The sequence below is a fragment of the Temnothorax curvispinosus genome, unplaced genomic scaffold, assembly GCF_003070985.1.
Source record: "Temnothorax curvispinosus isolate PA1 unplaced genomic scaffold, ASM307098v1 QBEX01008156.1, whole genome shotgun sequence".
NCBI classification, from domain to species: Eukaryota; Metazoa; Arthropoda; class Insecta; order Hymenoptera; family Formicidae; genus Temnothorax; species Temnothorax curvispinosus.
In genome coordinates this window covers 48,469-67,274 of record NW_020217936.1, presented here as the reverse complement: position 1 = coordinate 67,274, position 18,806 = coordinate 48,469, and the positions used below count along the sequence as shown (strand labels likewise).

Genomic DNA, 18,806 nt, shown 5'->3' with positions numbered 1-18,806 from the left:
GCACGCACCTGCGTTACCGATGCGCTGACTTTTTTCTCCCTTCTCTCCCTCTGAAGGGGAAAAATCTCAAACGGAAAAGACATTTCAATTTTTGTGAAATTACAGAGCGGTTCCCTTTCAATTTTATACTTGGTCTCTGAATAAAAATCCGATTTCTGATTTAAAAAATCTATTGTAAAATATTGAATTAAAGACATCCGGTAAGTCGGATCTCAGAATTGTAATGTAAAACACCTCGGAGTCCGATCGAACTGCCGATCGATTCGAGCAAATCGGAGCAACGCGACGTACGTCACGCGGGAGAACGCCGGCCGGATGGTGTCAATGCTGGTAATGGTACTCACGTGTCCTAGCTTCTCCTCCTTCCGCCTCTTGGAGTCGCTCTCGAGGTCGGGCGTGCGGCTGCGAAATTTCTCAGGCGGAGAGACCGAGCGGTGGCCGAGCCTCTCGTCGGGCAGGGCGATCGGCTTACGGTCCTCGGGCGTCTCCGCGGCCGCGCGATGCTGCTGCAGATCGGCGGGCTTCAGCAGCGCTTGCGCCTGTGCCTGGACCGCAGCCGCGGCCGCGGGATGCGGCGGCGGCGCCAAGTGCGGCGGCACACCCGCGGCTGCGGCCGCCGCGGCCGCACCTGCGAAGCCCAGCAGACCGCCCGGCGGAAGACCGCCGACCACCGCGCCGTGGGGCAGTTGCTGCGCATGGATCTGTTGCTGCGATGTCAAGATAAAAAAAAACCTTTGTAATACCGAACCCCTCTCGTTCCTTTTCTGCCTCTCTCCTGCCCTTTCTTTTTCTCGAACGCGCTTTATGTTTTCGTTCTAAATTTATTTTTATTCGCACGTCAATTAACCGCGTGACTGGCGATACAATATCAATATATGGTATTCGATATTTCCGGTAATACATATTTAGGAAGATGCATCAATGAATTAAACGGAAAAATTGCATTTCTTTATTATCACGATCTCTAGCTAGGCTAAATGTCGTAAAACTAATCGGGTAATCCGTTTTTAACGTGTAATTTTTTTTCGCAATTTTTGTAAGTCAAATGTCGCAAGGCATTACCTTAAGGTGAATCATGTAAGACGGTTGCAAATCGTCATCTAATAAATGACAAAAAAATATAAATTTATGCTATGCATCGAATGTAGGGTAAAATACTCACTAATAGCTGCTGGAGACCTTGCTGCTGTTGCTGCTGCAAGAATTAAGAAGAAAACGCGTCGATTATTCAATTAACAGTTATTCAATTGACAAGATTAAGTTCGCCGATATATTGCGAATTATTTAGTTGTAAAGAATTTTTTTTCTGGACGCACTCTTACGATCCACCTCATTAAAGCCGATGACTTAGGAAGTTAAACGGTGAGCAGCTACTTACCCCGATAATGGCGTTCAATTCGGACATGGTGACTTGCTTCGCCCTCTCCACGGCGTTGGCCACCTGCTGCTGATGCTGCAATGCCATGCTATCATTATCGCGTCGTCGTCACACTCGATTGTGAGATCGCACGGCACGCGTGCCAAACAGAAAGTCAAAGACTCACCTCTTGCGCCAGGAACGGGAGCACTTGCCCGATTATCGCGTTCAACCTTTTAGCGATTTCCGTCTGCGAACACACGACGGATAATCGAATCAAATGTGTTTTTCAAATGGCAGCTAAATATTCTGACGATTTATCTTATTATCGCATCACTTCGGAGGTAAACGCGTATATGAAAAATATCGCGGACTTTTAGGAAGAAATGAAAAGCGCTTTAATTCTCTATACGCTGTTTTCAAAGTGAGTGGTGCAAGTAGATGATAGAGACATAGATAATTTCTTTTGACTCGCGCCGTAAATGCGCCACTTTTTTAAATACATTCCGTCACCTATCTCCGTATTCCAAAAATTACAGCGCGGCACGTGTCGTTTTCAAAAATGACTGATCCATTTGTAAAATTGCGCAAGTAACACTGGAAATTCATTTGAAATTTAATGTCGCGTGCATAGTTTAACGTCACGCATGAGGCTTAATTGAGAAATCGAGGCTGACTGTATATAGAGGGATGCGATACGAATTGTGTGTATATAACATATAGGACACGCATGTTAGCGGCGTGCGAGGCTACATCGTGGTAATCATGTGTCGCACGACGACGAGTGCTCGACGAACATACGAGCGTGGCTCGTTTCACCCTCGTAGCAGGAGGGTGGCTACTCATTAATGTGCGTCGATCGAATCGGATCACGATTAAGCTCACGATCGCCACGTGACTTCCTTAGCAACCGCAGCATGAAAGAAATATTTGCACTTTGTGTCGCCCAAATACCTTCCGATTATACGACGACAGTTTCAAATAAATTTCTGTTCTTCAATAGTGAAGTAACAAATTTAATAATCGGGAATCACCGCGTGTAATTATATTTTTTAATCGACTGAATTATTTCGTCCAATCTCAATGATTCGTTGACAGTAAATTGGCGAGGGTAAAATTCGCGCGGTAATTATTTAATAGCGGGTTTACATTCGACAGAAACGTCGCGCCGATATCGCCCCGGCGATATTTTCACGTCAGAGGAGCCAGCCGCGTAGATCTAAAAGTTGAGAGACCGAAAAAAATGTCATCGCCCCCACGAGGGAACAGAAAGATGGAAAACTGCCGCGTCCACGTCAGTTCGATTTCGCCCTGTTCGACAGTAGGTGGCAAAGGGGGAGGGAGCGAACCGAGGGACGGTTAGGTGGGTGTAGAAGGAAGGGCGGGCGACGAAAAAAGGTTCGACGAAAAAATGGACAGAGGATGCGAGGGATAGTGTCGGGGATTGCGGGAGGTGGTCGGAGGCGGCGGTCGGGAGACGAGGAGAATTTGCAGGACGCGGGCGATGCGGAGCGAGTGTTGTCCGGCACGAAAAAATGGTTATTCCTTCTCGAATGTGCCCGATGCACATGCACGTTTTCCCGCAAAACGGATGGCCGAGGTGCGGGCTCGACGAGGGGGCGGGGGCGGCAGCAGGGAGGACGAAGTGAGTTGACGGGGCGGGACGAGGAAGGGGATGGAGATGACCAAATGGGAGGTGGGGAAGGACGTGGTGGATGTAGAGGTAGATCAGGAGGAGGAGGAGGAGGAGGAAGAGGTGGAGGTAACATTGAGATTAGCAACGGGTAAAAAATCGATGTCATCGCCCCCAGCCCTCGCGCGCTCTCTCCGCTCTCGCTCGACTCAACCCTCTGCTACCTCCACAGGGCAAAATAAAAGAACTCGAATACACGACCCCTAGGAGGGTGTATGTGCGCGCGGCGTAGGTGTTCGTGCGAGCAAGCGCGTACGAGTGCGAGAGCGATTGCGAGTGCGAGTGCGAGATGTGTACACGCGCGTTTTCTCTTTCTCGTCGGTCTCCTCTCGCTCGCTCGCTCGCTCGCGCGTTCGCACGCTAACACGTGTGTACGAACGAGAGAACCCTGGAAAAGCGACCCCCGACCGCCGAAAGAGAACCTGTGGGAGATGAAGTGAGAGGGGTCGCGCATTGAAAGAGAGACGGAGTAAGAGAATTCGAAAAAAAAAGAAAAAAGAACGAAGGTGAGAGAGGGAGAGAGGACCAGAGAGGGCAGAAGACAGAGAGCCCGGATAGATAGACGTATATATGCATGAAGGTAGGAAGAACTGGAAAGGCAGGGTGAGTTATACGCAATTGGTCAGCCTGCACATTTTTTATCGGACGCCGCGCCGGGCGAACCCGCGATGGGGAAATGGTAGTTACTTTTATATTGACGAACAACGCCAACAACAACGCCGCGGCAATATTCTTCCTAAGGGATACGCGCTTTTTCAATGGAACGCCGTCGCCGACTCTGTATTTCCGCTCCAAGGATTCCCACGTTAGAAACGATATGATTCGCAACAACTTCTGAGCGCGGCTTGACTCTCTTCCGGGATGATGGCAAAAGTTATTGCCATCCGCGGTTCTTCGTTCGGAAATAATTTTAATACAGAATAGTTGAGAAAATCGAAGAGATACCTAACGATGATTTTTGTTGCGAATAAAACGGAATTGAAATTCCTCTTCGTTTTCTTAATCTTTCATTGCGACAAGTTTCCAATTAAACGCACCCGCGTGGCTTAATGTTAACTAATGAGGTGATATTAAAACGTTGAAACGAATATCGCCGGGCAACTAATTTTTTACCTCATTTCCTTGGTATTTCGTGGTCATTTCTAATTCTCTCGGCTTTCCGAGACTCAGTAATGACCCATTTCGTGATCGCGTGCGCGTAATGTACCCGCGACATATTACCGTGGATCGCGGCTTAAATCGAACGGGACAACGAGCAGGCGGCCGCTACGCCGAAGGATGTCCCTTTCAATTAAGCGATAAGCGTTATCGGACAGATACGCCGGCAATCGAATGTACGTACGTACGTACGTACGTACAACTCGATGGATGAATAGGGCGAGAACGTAACGCGCGACTAGTCGCATCGCGATGAGTTTTTAGCTCTCCCGTCTCGTCCTCGCCGCCGCTCTGATTCGCCCAGTTTATCCCACCCTTTCTCTTCCGCGCTTTTCTTTTGCGTAGTCGCGGGCGCTTTTTGCGCGAGCCGCCCATTTTTCTCTATTGCCGCGAATCTCGTTTTCCATGAAGCTCGCACGATGAAATTCGACGGGCTTCGCGAATCTAATGTGACGACTGATAAAACGCTTTATTACCGATATTAACGAACGATATCGCATTAACCCGAAGATTAAAAGCGGGATAATTTTCATCGAGTCTTCCCAATTTTTGAGTGGTCGAAAAATCTTTCCAAGATTCTTCGTCGTAAACGGTATTTGCATAGTCGATGACGAGAGATATCGAAGTTTTGAAAACTTTATTTCTTCACCGCGTGAATCAAGAGACGAATATTGCGACGACCGACCGGTCGCAATCTATATCGTGCAATTAAATCGTACGATCGAGCCAATGTTCGCGAGCAAGGGTGACCGAAGGGAGAAAACTCAAGACTGCTATTGGGGATGAGGAACGGATGGAGCGAGAGAAGTAATCGTACCTACAAGAACTGGGACATCGCCAACAAATTCGAGTTAGTCGAGTAGAGAGTGGTAAAGTGGTGGCTGCGGTAGGGTGGGTGAGAGGCAAATGTCGACTTCGGGCTGTGGCAGGAGATACGAGGGTCGCAGATGCGAGGGATGGCTAGCATTCTGGGAGAGGTGAGCGGAACAGAAATCAAGGGAAGAGAAAGGGAGCGAGAGAGAGAGAAAGAGAGAGAGAGCTGCGCGAAGAGCGAGGGAGAGCGAAAAGGGTAAAAACGAAAGGGGTGGCGAAACGGGAAAAAGAGACGAGGCAGAGATACAGAAGGCTCTAACCTCGTAGGGGGAAGATTGTTTTCATTCGGGGGCTCAAATTGAAAAGGAGCGAGAAAACCGCGACGCGAAAGCCTGCTAAGTGGCGGGGATTGACTAAAGGGAGCTTGATTTATTTATTTTTTTGCCGAGTGAGGGAGAGATTTTGAGACTGACACGACGCGCGGCATCCCCGACGAAAGTAATAAATATATTTTTGGTCCATTAAGTCGGCTGATGGCGGAAGAAATGGAAAATGAAACATCGATGAATAACAAGGCGTGTACTTCTGAATTAGATTATTGCGTTATTTGCGTAACAAGCTTTTCCAAAAATCTATCAAGTTAATTTCTTTCAAGACTATCTGATTTTGTGCATCGCAAAATCATCGTCTAATGCGCTTGGAAGATGGCAATTAATGTGAATAAGCTGGCAAAAGAGATTTAATCGCGCGTTCACGAGCGCATGGCATCGGCGCGATATTATCACGGTTAATTAGAGAGCCGCCAAGAACCGATAACTTTTCATTTCTCTTCCAATTAGTGTCAGAGAAGCGAGTTCGCCATGTTACATTATCTCCGCTGCAATTTGTGCAGTCGCGATGTCCTGACTTGATTTCCCAGCGAACCCGAGTGATCTTACTTTTCCAATTTTTATTAATATCCGGTGTATATTATTATCCGACAAATTTACAAATTACGAACGCGAAGCGGATCTTTCAAAAGTTTTATCGCGCTCTTTAGAGAAAAAGTAATATCAAAGAATGTATTTTCAGATTCCTCAATATATACAATTTAACGAATTTACATTAGTAGTCTACGTGATAAAGAATTCAGTTTTATTTAATTATTCAATACATTATCTTTCCAAGATAAGCAACTTAATCAAACAAAACCTTTAGCTAATTGAATTTGACACACAGACGTTTCCAATTTCCGTTGTTAATAAATCAAGTTCGATAACCTTATTCTAATTTTAAAAGACAATTCTTTTAGTTCGGGTTGCGAGACCGATTAAAATAGCACCATATGTTTTTCCTTAAAAAAGAAAAAAAGATGCCATGATTTTTCGCACATTATTCGCCGAAAACAATTCCGCGGTGATTCTGGCGCCATGTTACGCCCTATAACTACCCGAGAGAACGTAGTTCCCCGCGCCTCGGCCCATTAAGCGCCGCCTCGAGGTACGAGGGTGAGAAATGATCGGCCGCTAATGCTAATGAATATCAGCTCGTTGTACCGGGACGGCGGGAGGGTTGTTTGGAATTCGGGGAGCCCCACTTTTGAGCATGACCGCGTGGCGACGAGGGGCTACCCGTGGCCGCTTTTAAGAAAATTGCTGACAGAGGGGACTGCCCCGCCGCTGTGTTTCCCCTGATTAGCCAAAATTACACGATTTCCCGGCCTAAACGCGCGCGCCGCCCGCACCTCTCATTTGCGGCCGCGGCCGATTCCGACGATTCACTGACCCCGGGCTCAATTAACGAAGATCCACTCGGATACTTAGTATCCGAGTTAAACGTGATCTTGATTAACTTCGCGCAACGCCGCGCTGGTTAAAGATTACATTGTCTGATCTTGCGATCTAACTGTTGCAATGTTTGAACAGTACAAGTACACGGAATACGTTCTAAGAATATATTCGAAGAGGAATAATCTCCATCTGTTTTAAATATTTTAGCTATCGATTATCAATACCTTATACAAGACTATTTTATCTAATTTAGTAAATTTTTGATTGCAGGACAGTAATACTAAACGATCTCGTTTAAATCGCTGGATTAATCATTACTTCGAAAAAAAAAAGGTACTAGAATGGTAAAACCTTACCTGTTTGTGCATTTCAACGTTGAGGCCGTACGACATCTCGTAATACTGTAACAAGAAAGACGTAGTTTTCAGTTTGCATAAAGTAAATTTTTCAGGAATACGAAGTACATATAATATACGGTTAAAATATCAAACGGCACGCAGTCATAAATATGAGAGAACTGTACTGGAAAATCATTGCGTTTCAAAGTTTGCAATCATAAAACCACATTCAAACTAGATTGACGACTGCTATGATTCTTATGCATGCGAGCATAATCATAAATTGGCTAGCTGCAATTCAAGTATCAAACGTTCGTTCAGAAATGCATTATTCGCACGAGCTTTTTAAAGTCGCTTAGTTACGTTTGTAACATCATCTCAACTTTATGATCGTATTTTATAATCGTGACATTTATTTTTCATATATTCCTGTTTAGTGCTAAAAGCCGGGGGGTTTTTCCGCATTTTCTCCGAACTTAAAATAGAACGTATGTACATCGAAGTGCGGAATTCTCGAGACGTATCGAATCGCTGGAAGCGATCGATGGATCAGCCGGCGCGATCTTCTCACGTCGTCGGCATTCTCGTGGACGAATTTCTGCGGGCGAGGGTCAGACCAAAGGGGGCCCGCAGTAGGTAGTAGTAGCCGTTCGATCCAGCGCGTACATGCGTCTCGATAAACTGCATCCGAGCGTAGGATGCAGTCCGGTGGATGCGCTTGCGCGATCGTAAATTGGCTAGTGGCTGTCGCTTAGCGCCGCGCGTGTCCGCCTTTAGCCGCTCTCGTTCGGAAACGAACGGCTTCGGGGGCGGCGCGGCGGTTTGCCGAGAGAAAGATAGAGAGAGAGAGAGAGAGAAAGCTGGAAAGAACAGGGAGAGAGAGAGAGAGAGAGGGAGGGAGGGAGGGAAAGTGCAATACACACGTCAGGCCAGGCTGGGAGATACTCGGGCTCGGAGATCGATAGCATCGGCCACGGAAATATACCGACTTAATAATGCAGTCGATAACTACGCCTGGCGAACTTGGAGCAAGGCACGCGCGCGGAGCCTTCCTCCTTTTGCGCAACGATCCCGGCGCGCTTTGTCCTACGGCGGTGCATGTTGATTCGGCTCGGCGATCTTATCGCGCGACAAGCACAGAGACTCTCGATAATATATTTCCTCGAAGCTCTCGCGGACTACGAAAAAGTGCGCGCTGCGATTACCGCCACGCTAGGTAAAGAGCGATCATAATTTATCCGTTGGACTAGCACGTACAATGAGGGGCCTCCCCCCCCCCCCCCCACGTATTGTTCATTCTCTGTTTCTCTATTCTTTATCACTTCTCCTCGCGCGCTATCTTCCTCCTCTCTCTCTCTCTCTCTGCTTCGCTTTTGCGTGACCGTACGTGGAGTAAGAAAGCTCGCTTTGCAATCTGTCACGCGATTTGTCAACGTTTACCTCGCGTCGCGGATGCTTTGCGCGCATTGTGAAGTTCCACTTGAATGGCCGGAGGCAAGATATCGACGTAAGTCGGTAATCAAATAACGAGAAAACTCTCTCTCGACGATAGCAGAGAGAGAGAGAGAGAAAGGAAGAGAGAATAGATATCGATCTCATCTGCCGTCTCTCATTTTCTATTTTCACGTGCCTGGGGAACCCAATAATAAGAGTTGTACCGATAATTTCGCCCCCTCCGATTACTCGATATGGATCTTTTAGTAGCGAGCCTTTGATATAGGATGATTGGACGACCTCGTTTGTCGTTCTCTCGACATTTTCCCTCGTTTCATCCCTTCTCTCTCTCTCTCTCTCTCTCTTTCTCCTGTCTCCCCTTTTCTCTCTTCCCTCTCTTCGTGCTCTCCTTTCCAGTTGCACCGCACTTCGATTCAGTCTATCGTTCTCTCGTCTCTCTCCCTATCTCCATTTTCCTTTTTTGCTCGCATCCACTCTCTTGACTCACCTCGCGGAAATTTACACGTTACGCGGATAATTAACGGATAATTAATAAGCCGTTTCGAGGTGCGAACTGATGCATCCGCGAAGCGCGACGCGAAATTTTTCTCCGCCGGTATTCTGCATTTCATATTTTTGAAGAAAAAAAACCCGTAAATTATTAAGATAAAGAAGACTATCACAATGCAATAAAGATTTTCTTCAATTTTCGACTACAATATAACAAGTTGTAATAAAAATATTCTTTAACAATATAAATTTGCACAAATTTATATTTGGTACTTGTAAAATAATATTAACTTATTCAAGAATTAGTAAATTGATACTAATCTAAAATATGACGTGTAGAAGAATTCACGATACATAGTACGTAACTAATAACGTAACGCAGGAAGATGGCAATGCAAATATATTTTAACTAAAACCCGCGTTGTGTAAAGATATTTTCTACGTATAAAGGAAGGATCGCCGACCGAACACCCGTCACAGTCGAAGCGTGACGGGGCAAAATTTCGCTAGTGTTGATGGAAAAAAATTTTTTTTCGAGAGAAGGACACAACGTAACGCAGGAGGATAGAAATGCAATCTGCCAGGTATGCCCGCGCGCGCGGCATAGTCGAGGGGTGGAAAGCAAACGGCGAACCGTGGAAACAGGAGGAAAACAAAGAGTAATCGAGAAGCGTGCCCCAGGGATGTGGGTTACGTTTAATTTGTTGCAGCGCGAAAAAACGCGGCGGAGAAAAAACATAGATAATTGGAAAGTCTTCTCGTTCGCGGGCAGGTCGGAGATGCGCAACGACCTCGGGCCCGTTTTCGATAAGGTTTTTTTCGTTCTATTCCCCCGATTTTTTTTTGTCCCTCATCCATACCGTCGAATTTTCTTTCTCTTTTTCCCCTCGCTCGCTCGATCATTACATTCGCGTATCGGAAATCAAATTAATTTTCTGACGGCCCGGGGATTCGGAGCTTTCCGCTTATGCTCCGTCTGTTTTTGACGATACGTAACGACGCTAGCCTCCCCTCCTCCCACCCGCCTTCAAAACATAGGAGTTGAGGGCGTTCATCGAGGGGGCTTCGTTCAAAGCTACATTCCGGAGAATTAATTCACCGAAGATGTGCGTCGCACCTGTCGCGATAAAAACTTCTGCAAACAATCGAACGAAAGATGATTAGCAATTCAAAAAATACGCGGACAAAGATTCACACGTGATAATTGGAGCATGTCAGATGTTTGCGAGCATTGGTTATTTTCGTTGCGATCGAACAGAAACTTTTCACAATGACCCAAAATTTTTCTCATTTCTAATTTTTACAGACAAAGAAAGGAAAGTTTTGTAGTGTATAAATTAACAAACAAATATATTATAAAAGTTGAAACCAAAATGTTTTTGCGAGAAAAAGTTAAGTCGAATCAGTCTCTCTATTGTGTATTTTTCAAGATAAAATGTCATTTCCCGAAAATATATTCCTCAAATCTGCAGAGTGAAAATATAAAACGTGAACAGAGGAAGATCAAATAATATAAAGATAAAAATAGAATTTTTGTAAACCCGTAGTGCGGTCTCAATTTACAAGTATATTCTACATGCTTTTTCTTTTAATATGCTAAAAGTAACTAAAGAAAATGAAAAGAAGAATCACTTGCAGAAATTCTAAGATCGATGCAAACGTAAACTGAACTCATACAATCCAAAATGCATCTACAATCTAAACATCTAGAAATAAATCAAGTACAGGTGTATCAATCAAGTCCGTGGGAGCGTGACATGATTGGCGGTATCTCTCGACGAGAGAAGAGAAAGATATCGCATAACGACGTAGAAAGGCGATGATCCGTAAGACGGAGCGGACAAAAGAGTGAAGCGAACGAGAGGGAAGGAAGGGAAGGGTAAGTCGTGGGGGTGGAAGGAGGCAAAAATTGAAGCGGCGCGCGGATTTACGCGGCGCGTTACCCTAATGAAAATCGCGAAGGATGAAGTTGCGCGCGCGTGGCGGCGGTGGCGGTGGTGGCGACGACGGCGCGGCGGGAAGAGATGGTAGGAGAGGCGGTCGGAATACACGAGGGTGGAATTAGAATATCAGAGACACGGCTGGCGCGGCGTTGGTGTACGTTATACTGTGTGCCGCGCACACCAACGTTCCACGCCCTCGTCGGCGCGCGTCTCCGGCTTGCACGTATATAATACTTGTCAGTGGTTGACAAACCCTCGACATCAATTTCTCTCTCTGTCTCTGTAATTCGCCCCCTCTTTCTCTCGTCTATCCATCTCTTCCTCGCTCCCTTTTCCCTCGACGAGCCTTGCTTCTCTCTTCCTCGCTACTTCTATCACTTCATCCCTTCCCCTCCCCGCTCCCTCCCCCTCCCGCCGGGCCCCCGTCCAACTGCTCCTCCACCTCCTGTTGCCACCCCCTTCTCTATCTCTCTCTTCGTTTACTTTGGAGATATCGATTACCGGCTCAACTCCCAACCCCCATCAACCCCTCTGTCACCTCCGACCCCCCCCTTATCCACTCCCTCTAGCACCCCCGACTCCCTTCCACTCGGCCCAGCTTGCTGCTTGGTTGCTTGCACGGTGTCACATCGGTGTAGCAGTTTACAGAGACAGTATAGTTCGCGACAATTACGATCGGCCGTACAGCAGACAGTGGTGTAGGACCTCGGAATCCAAGGATCCCGGCGGATCACGGTGAGGACGTCGATCTGCCGAACGCGGTTGATTTTCCGGGGCGCTTCTTAAGTCGCGCGTATTTTAACGGTGTAAATGGAGCTCGCGTAAAACGAGCGCAATTTTCGCATGTAAAACACCATCGGCCTTCCGCGTTCGCGCGAATTTGAATTTGCATATTTCTCAGGAATGCATTAAGCGCGCAAATCCGAGCTACCTGTATTGAAGCACTCCGTTTGAACTTACCTCGGAGAATTAACGGATAGGAATGGAACGTTTCAAAAATTACAACAATGTATTTCCGTGATTATTTGATGTTAAGAACAAACCGAAATTAAATATTCTGCCAAGTGTGAAATATTAACTAAAATAAACTAACGATTACCAAGATAATCTTTGCAAAATTTCGTGGTTTCTTTTTACGCAATCTGGATTCATATACTTGGCATCTTTATGTGCAAGCGTGATAATGCGGATAATGATGAGCGTTAGACTTATTGAAATTATATTGGTTTCAGTCTCCAATTTCTACGAACAATACTAGAATTCTAAAAAGCGATCGAGTATAAACATTCGGAATGTGCCTTTAGCTCCGCTGAAATTTGCGTCTATCGAACATAACGAGGTTATTGACCCTCCAATCCGCGCTGTTCGCTTTCGTATCTCGAAAGCGGTTTGCAGAAACGCATAAGCCCGGTGCCCCTGCGAGAGCGCATTCTCGTGCAACGCTGAATTTGTATCGGGACAAAAGATTTTGTCCCGATCCTGCTTGATTTTTATTTTTATTTTCAGTCTAGTCGCCGGGACTCCCGCGAATTTGATTTGCTGTGGGAGACAAGTAGCGCTATATATGCGGTATACTCGGAACTTTTCATACCAACTTTTCAAAAATGACGTCTACAATATCTTTACAATAAAGGTTAAAAAAGAGTTACAAATTAAAACTTATTTCACACGCTGTGCTTTAAGCGTGTTTTATACGCGAATTCTAAGAAGGCACTTGATTCCGATCCGATGCGTGACTTTTTGCAGCGGCTATTCACGATGACACGGACGGGCCAATATTTCATTCAATTTCCGGTATCAACGCGTCATGTATGGTATATCGCCTTTGAAATGAGACCTGGGACCAAATTCTCAGTATACGCCACAATCCAATTTCAAGTAATTACCGTTACTCGAAATGTCAAATAATGGACGTACTCCGTTATCTTAGAAATAATAATTCAAATATAAATAAGAAACAGAAATTTAAATGTATGCCGCAATTCCCGAACAAATTATAATTGTCTCAACTTTAGATAACTAATTTTACGCAAGTTTATAGTCTTGTAAAGGAAAAAAAACTTATCGTAGAAATGACAATAATAATATCCAGCTTGTCTCGAAGCGAAGAAGACGAGAGCAACGAGAGAAGTACTCGCGGCGAATATTTTGGACCATGTTAGTACTACAGCACTTTGATATAGCTAAGTCCAAGTAAGCTCCTTACCGATGACGATACGATTAGTACGGTTGGCTGGACTAATTGCCTTCGCGCTGATAGAACTAAATCAAAGTGGGGGCCGTCAGCAATATGAAGCGAAAATAATATCAATCATTTTTCCCCGAGCGAGAACGGCTTTACGCTGTTCCTTCATTTACGTAATGTCCTGTTCTTTCAGGCTCGCGTTATCGATAAATACCGCGTGCCTAGCGTGTGTTCTCGCGTGCCAATACGAATGCAAGTCGAGAGAGCATCCTCGAAGAGCATCCTCGCGATGCACACGCGAAACCGATAATCGATTTTCCTTTTTTATTTTTAAGGACCCTATGCATTTCGCGCACAAGTTGTGGGAAATGTCGGATTAAATATTCCGCCGAAACTCGGAGGAAAGCAACGATACTCTTTCCCTTACTTTCGGTATAAAGTTTCTTACGATATTCTACCGAAGCTTGTTTGCTTGTTGTTGCATTTCGCGCATAAAAGGATTATCGAACCTTGAGAAGCATAGCTGCGAGTATCGCCGACATTTTCACGATTAAGGAACTAAATTGTTGTCGGAGTTGTTCTCGGTTCGGACCGCTCTCGACTTGCGAAACGAAAGAGGTAACGAGACTCGATCGAAGAGAGGAAAGACACAAAAAGGAACTTACAAAGTGCCTTACCATAACGTAGTGCCTCTGCATCTCGGTCTTCTCGCTAGCTAACTTCTCGCACTCAAGCTTCAATCTGAAATATAAGAAAAATCAGAAACGATTAGGTGTAGAATAAGATAAATTTTCATTACTTTACAAAAGTAATATACGTACTAATACTATTAAGTAAAAAAATGCACAACAAAATCCCGTCCTTCGAAGTAAGAATAAAATGCATCGAATAATGCGAATCGATAATCGAAAGCACTGTCGAAAGTCGACGAGGGAACGAGGAAAAATGCAGAGGAAAACTCGTCGTCTTGAATAATCGTGAAAATTCGAGAAAACATGGCAAACAGAAAAGAGAGAAAGAGAGAGAGACTGAAGGAAAATATAAACGCCCGAGAAACGGGGGCGAATGGCAAGGACGAAAAGACCAAAAGGAAAATAAGCGAGGAAAGAAAGAGAGATACTCACGAGTGGTACTGCTGCTGGATGAAATTGAATTCCTCTTTGATCCTCTCGCAAGTGTCCGCCACCGTGAATTTCAGCCCGCCAGCAGCCCCGCCGCTACCGCCGCCACCCTGCAAGGAGAAAAAGGAATTGGCGAAACGAAGGGATTCAATTAGCTATGTATACACGACAATGCGGACGCGATAGAGGATACGCGCGCACGTGGGCGTTAAAACCGTGCGCGGAACACGATCGCGACGAATAAGCCGCATCCGCGACAAGCAGCCTGCCGTCACTTTGTGGCATTGTGTTTAATCTTTTTAGCTGCGGGGCCAGTCAGCCATCCACGTGCGGATATCCCTGGCTATTAATACGAATAAATGAACCAACCGTATCTGCGGACAGCTGGCTCATTATTGGAGCACGGGAAAACGCTCGTTATTGAAAATCGCAATCTTTACAGAAAAAAAAGTTAACTGCACGCGTTATTTTTGAAAATCAACTTCAGCCTGCGCTGTATTCCCTGCTTGCTTGGTATTCCACATATTAGTATATATTATAAGTAGTCTAACCATGTAATTTTCTTTTCGAAATGTATATACACCCTAATATGATTATAATTGTCTAAAAAAAAATAATCGTTATTATTGTAGATTACCGTTAATAGCATGCAGTCTCAATCTCTCGATTATTTCTTCAGTTTTTAAGACATTATTCGTTAATGTTGCAAAGTTGTAAATTCTACCTGCGGCATTATAGAAATATCTGTGGTAGACCGTTGGCCAAAAAGCACGCGGGAGTTTCTCGTTTCGCCGGATACCTTTGGAAACACATTAAGTCACGACGTGCTTAAAGCCGAAGATGACAAGGAACCAGCAGGCGTCGAATGGCCTTCGGGCACATAAGGCGCACGCAAACACACGGGACCAAGCCCAGAAATGCGAGCAGGGGGGCAGCCAGGTATAAAAGACGAGCATCTCGAAGCGGGGGCGAGAGAAGGCTGGAGAAGGTTGGAAAGAGAGGGAAGAGATGAGGGGACGAAAGCGCGGGCCTGAAGAGCCAAGGATGAAGGGCTGTGAAGGCGTCCTTAATGAGACCCATTCCACCAGATACCACGAGGTTCGTTCGAGTCCACCACCACGGGTTCCTCTTTAGTAGGAGAGAAAGAGAGAGAGAGGGAGAGCGAAAGAGAGAAAGAGAGAACGTCGAGTACATACACACACCACCAATGGCACTTGGCGCGCCGGCTGAAATTACGGAGGAAAAGATCGGCGCTTTCCGATGACAGTAATGATTACGTTGCGGCGAAAGGGCGTCAATCGAATTTCGAAAGGATGCGCCTCGCGCACACACCTCTTAAGAGCGAACCGCCCGAATACTATTATTACGCTGCCGGAGGGGAGGGGGGGAGGCACGTATGTGTGGATTTTTACAAAAATAGAAATTGGCTACTGCAAAAATAAGCTATATAGAATTGCAATCTCAACGGCAACGTTAATGATACCACTCGGCACACTCGACTTTAGCGTCTCTCGGCGACGCGCCACGTCGCCGCCACGTCGCGAGGAACTCTATCTCATTTTTGATAGATCCGGTCGATGACTGGCCAGACGACCAGTGCGCGCGCAAAAATTCCGATTTTTCGAGAGATCGCGGCCCCGCGCTGAATGATTTGGCCACTTGTTGAATGCGAAACGGGGAGTGGCTGTCGGTGGTAAAATGGTTTGGGAGAGCGCGCGGGAGAGAGCGCACGGCGGCGGCGGTGGGCCTCACTTGTTGCAATCATCAAACGGAAAAGTCATCGAACAGGTTGTTGCGCCGCGGCGCGACGCATCGTGTTGCATCGCGGCCAACGACAAATTCGTTTTCATCGAAACTATCTCTCTTTCCCTGTCTCTCTTTACAGCGACGCTCTCATAACAGCGACGGTCCACCACGAGCCATCGGCCGAAATTAACGTATACCTATACCTCTGCGATTTGGCAAACATCAACATTCGTTCGCGCGCAAATATTCTCTCCATTTCGGTCATCGCAAAAATTTGCGACTGCGACTTTACAGAGTTTTCGATAAAAGCTATCTTTTCGACTTCGTTTATTAGAATTTTTTTTTCAACGTGAGAAATGAATAAATGTTCTTTTTTTCCGCTCGCCCCACTGTACTCGTGTTTTTCGAAGAACGTGGAAATAAGATGAGACGAAATACGTAATTGCATAAAGAGATTTTAAAATAGCAAAGAAGAGATCGATTACCGTTGTACGGTAGCATACGTCTGACGTAAATGACGATTTATAAATACTGAACGGAAACTTAAATCGTATACTCCAAAATTAGAGACCTGCCTGTCGACCGGGTCATTATTCCCCGACGGTACTTATTTATCGAAATTGCTACTTTTATACCAACGTCCTAATATTTTCGTCGAAGTAGCGTCGCGAAAATCTTTACTCGATTTATTTAATTTATTTATAAAACGTATATTATTGAAATATTATCTTCGCACTTATAGCAGTAATATTGCGGATGAAATTAGTTGTAAAATTTCACAGAAATAAACCCTGCTCCCGACATCTTTGTTCCTAACGTATATCCATAATTTGATAATATCGCGGAGTGTGGCGTGAGCACTTTTAGCTCTGCCAGGGTCGCCCCACGCGGTGTCTCCGTGTGGATGCGCGTGTTATTAAGAAACGAAGACAAAAGTCCTCCTCCGTTCTCGGCGACGCGGCCACGACCGCAAAACTGCGCCACGGCTGTGTTGTGCGTGTCTTTTGTGCTCGTTTCTCGTCCGCGAAAAGGGTTCCCCTTTTTCTTTCACACCGGCGGGTATATACACACGCGGGATAGTATCGAAAAACCGGCTGGTTCACTTTGTTGCCAGGAGATAATGGCCGTGCGAATCGTAAATAAGGTAATAGGTCTTTGGAGAGCCCCGGGTACGAGGCCCAAAGATCGGGTGACGTAAGCGGGAGCCTCTTAAGGTATCTTGCACGCTTCCACGAGAAGCGGACACACATCGGATATAAATCGTCCTTCTCTCTCTCTCTCCTCGCCGGCGGTAAATACATCGAAAACAAGAACGCGCGATTCTTAAGCCTTTATACATTCTGTTTTACTATAATGTTTACTGCAATGTCTGCAACATATATACTTTATCGCGTGTGTGATTTGTGTTTCGCTTCCTTAAAAAGTCTCTTTGATACCCACCTCGTTTCGTATACACAATTCATCTCTTCAATTATTCAAAAATTACTTCTCACCGCACAGAAATATTTTACTCTACGTATTTCTTTTTCCGTTTGATATTTATATCGATTTGCAATTAGATATTCTATAATTGTTTGAAGATTATTTGCAACTTTAGCATACTAGGATTACTGTCTCGAATTCGGTCTTTAACCCACTTTTACCCAACAGTATATTCTGATAGATCATGGCATACTTTCTTTGTAAACTTTTTGAATTTTTGCAATATCTTCAAAATTGAAGAAAATATAGTACACGAAAATGTGCGTGACGTCATAATGTTGCGAAATCTTTTGAAGTTGCCGTCATCAAAGAAACTTTAGAAAGCTATAACTTTCTCAAATTTAGGTTTTTTTTTTAAATTCAAAAAGTATTAAAAATCGGCTTAGATTCTCTACATTAATTATGGATACCGCTTAATAAAAAAATTTTACTTGAGAACCCAATTGTAGGCGAACGCTCTTCGCGCATAGATCTACTTCTACCGCTAATGGAAATAACGCGCCGGGCCGGGCGATGCAACTCGAAGTTAGACGCCCGCGCGCCGGCTTCGCTGATGCAGCTGCAGTTGAATAAACATCGGCGCGCCGCGCGCCGGTGCCATGCGTGCGCGTCGGACAACGTGCCAGCGTCCGACGAAACTTGTGCACGGGAACAACTCGCGTACACACTCGCACGCGCGACGATGCATCCTGCGCAAATAACGAGACCGGGCATCATCATTGGGAAACGCGCGGGTATGCGGATCTGCCGATTACGCGCGTGAACGGCCATTAAAAAGCAGCGGGAGGCTGGAGAAGCGGAGAAACGGGGGAAAGATGAGCGAGAAGTAATCGCTCGTTACGGCACAAAAAGTGGATATCGTATCCGCGGGCGGAAAGGGGGGAGAAAAGAAACGCGGGGCGATCGTTTGGCGAAGAGAGCTCGAGACGACTACCTCCTCGTCCTAACGGCAAACAAGTTTTTCGCAGCGAGAAGGAAGACCGTTTGCCTTTACGAGAGAGCGAAGCGGCGTAATTATTTCATATGTCCGTGCCGCCTCTGTCATAACAATTAAATCTCGATTGATTACTTTGAGATACTCTCTCTCGCGCGAGAATGATCGTCGAGTATCGTGTAAACGTGTAATTTTAAAACGTTAGGAAAGGAACGACTAACGCCCGTAAACTTTATGGTCAATTTCGACTTAGACCAAGGCAATCAGCTAGAAAAACACGTCTCTAATCTCACCTCGATAAATTAGATCCGAAATCTCTGCGC

General features: G+C 45.6%; 1 protein-coding gene across 1 annotated transcript in view; it reads right to left on the bottom strand.

Moving 5' to 3' along the window:
- Positions 1 to 291: 291 nt before the first annotated feature.
- LOC112457702 (amino-terminal enhancer of split-like) overlaps positions 292 to 18,806 on the bottom strand; it is a gene marked incomplete at its 3' end in the record, with an annotated part of 37,372 nt that continues 18,857 nt past the window's right edge. The window contains exons 3-9 of the mRNA XM_025020888.1: positions 14,325 to 14,431; positions 13,878 to 13,941; positions 7,147 to 7,191; positions 1,545 to 1,607; positions 1,379 to 1,453; positions 1,163 to 1,195; positions 292 to 707 (exon numbers count right to left, since the gene is read on the bottom strand). Of these exons, the coding sequence (XP_024876656.1) occupies positions 292 to 707; positions 1,163 to 1,195; positions 1,379 to 1,453; positions 1,545 to 1,607; positions 7,147 to 7,191; positions 13,878 to 13,941; positions 14,325 to 14,431 (803 nt within the window). The remainder of the gene's footprint in view (positions 708 to 1,162; positions 1,196 to 1,378; positions 1,454 to 1,544; positions 1,608 to 7,146; positions 7,192 to 13,877; positions 13,942 to 14,324; positions 14,432 to 18,806) is intronic.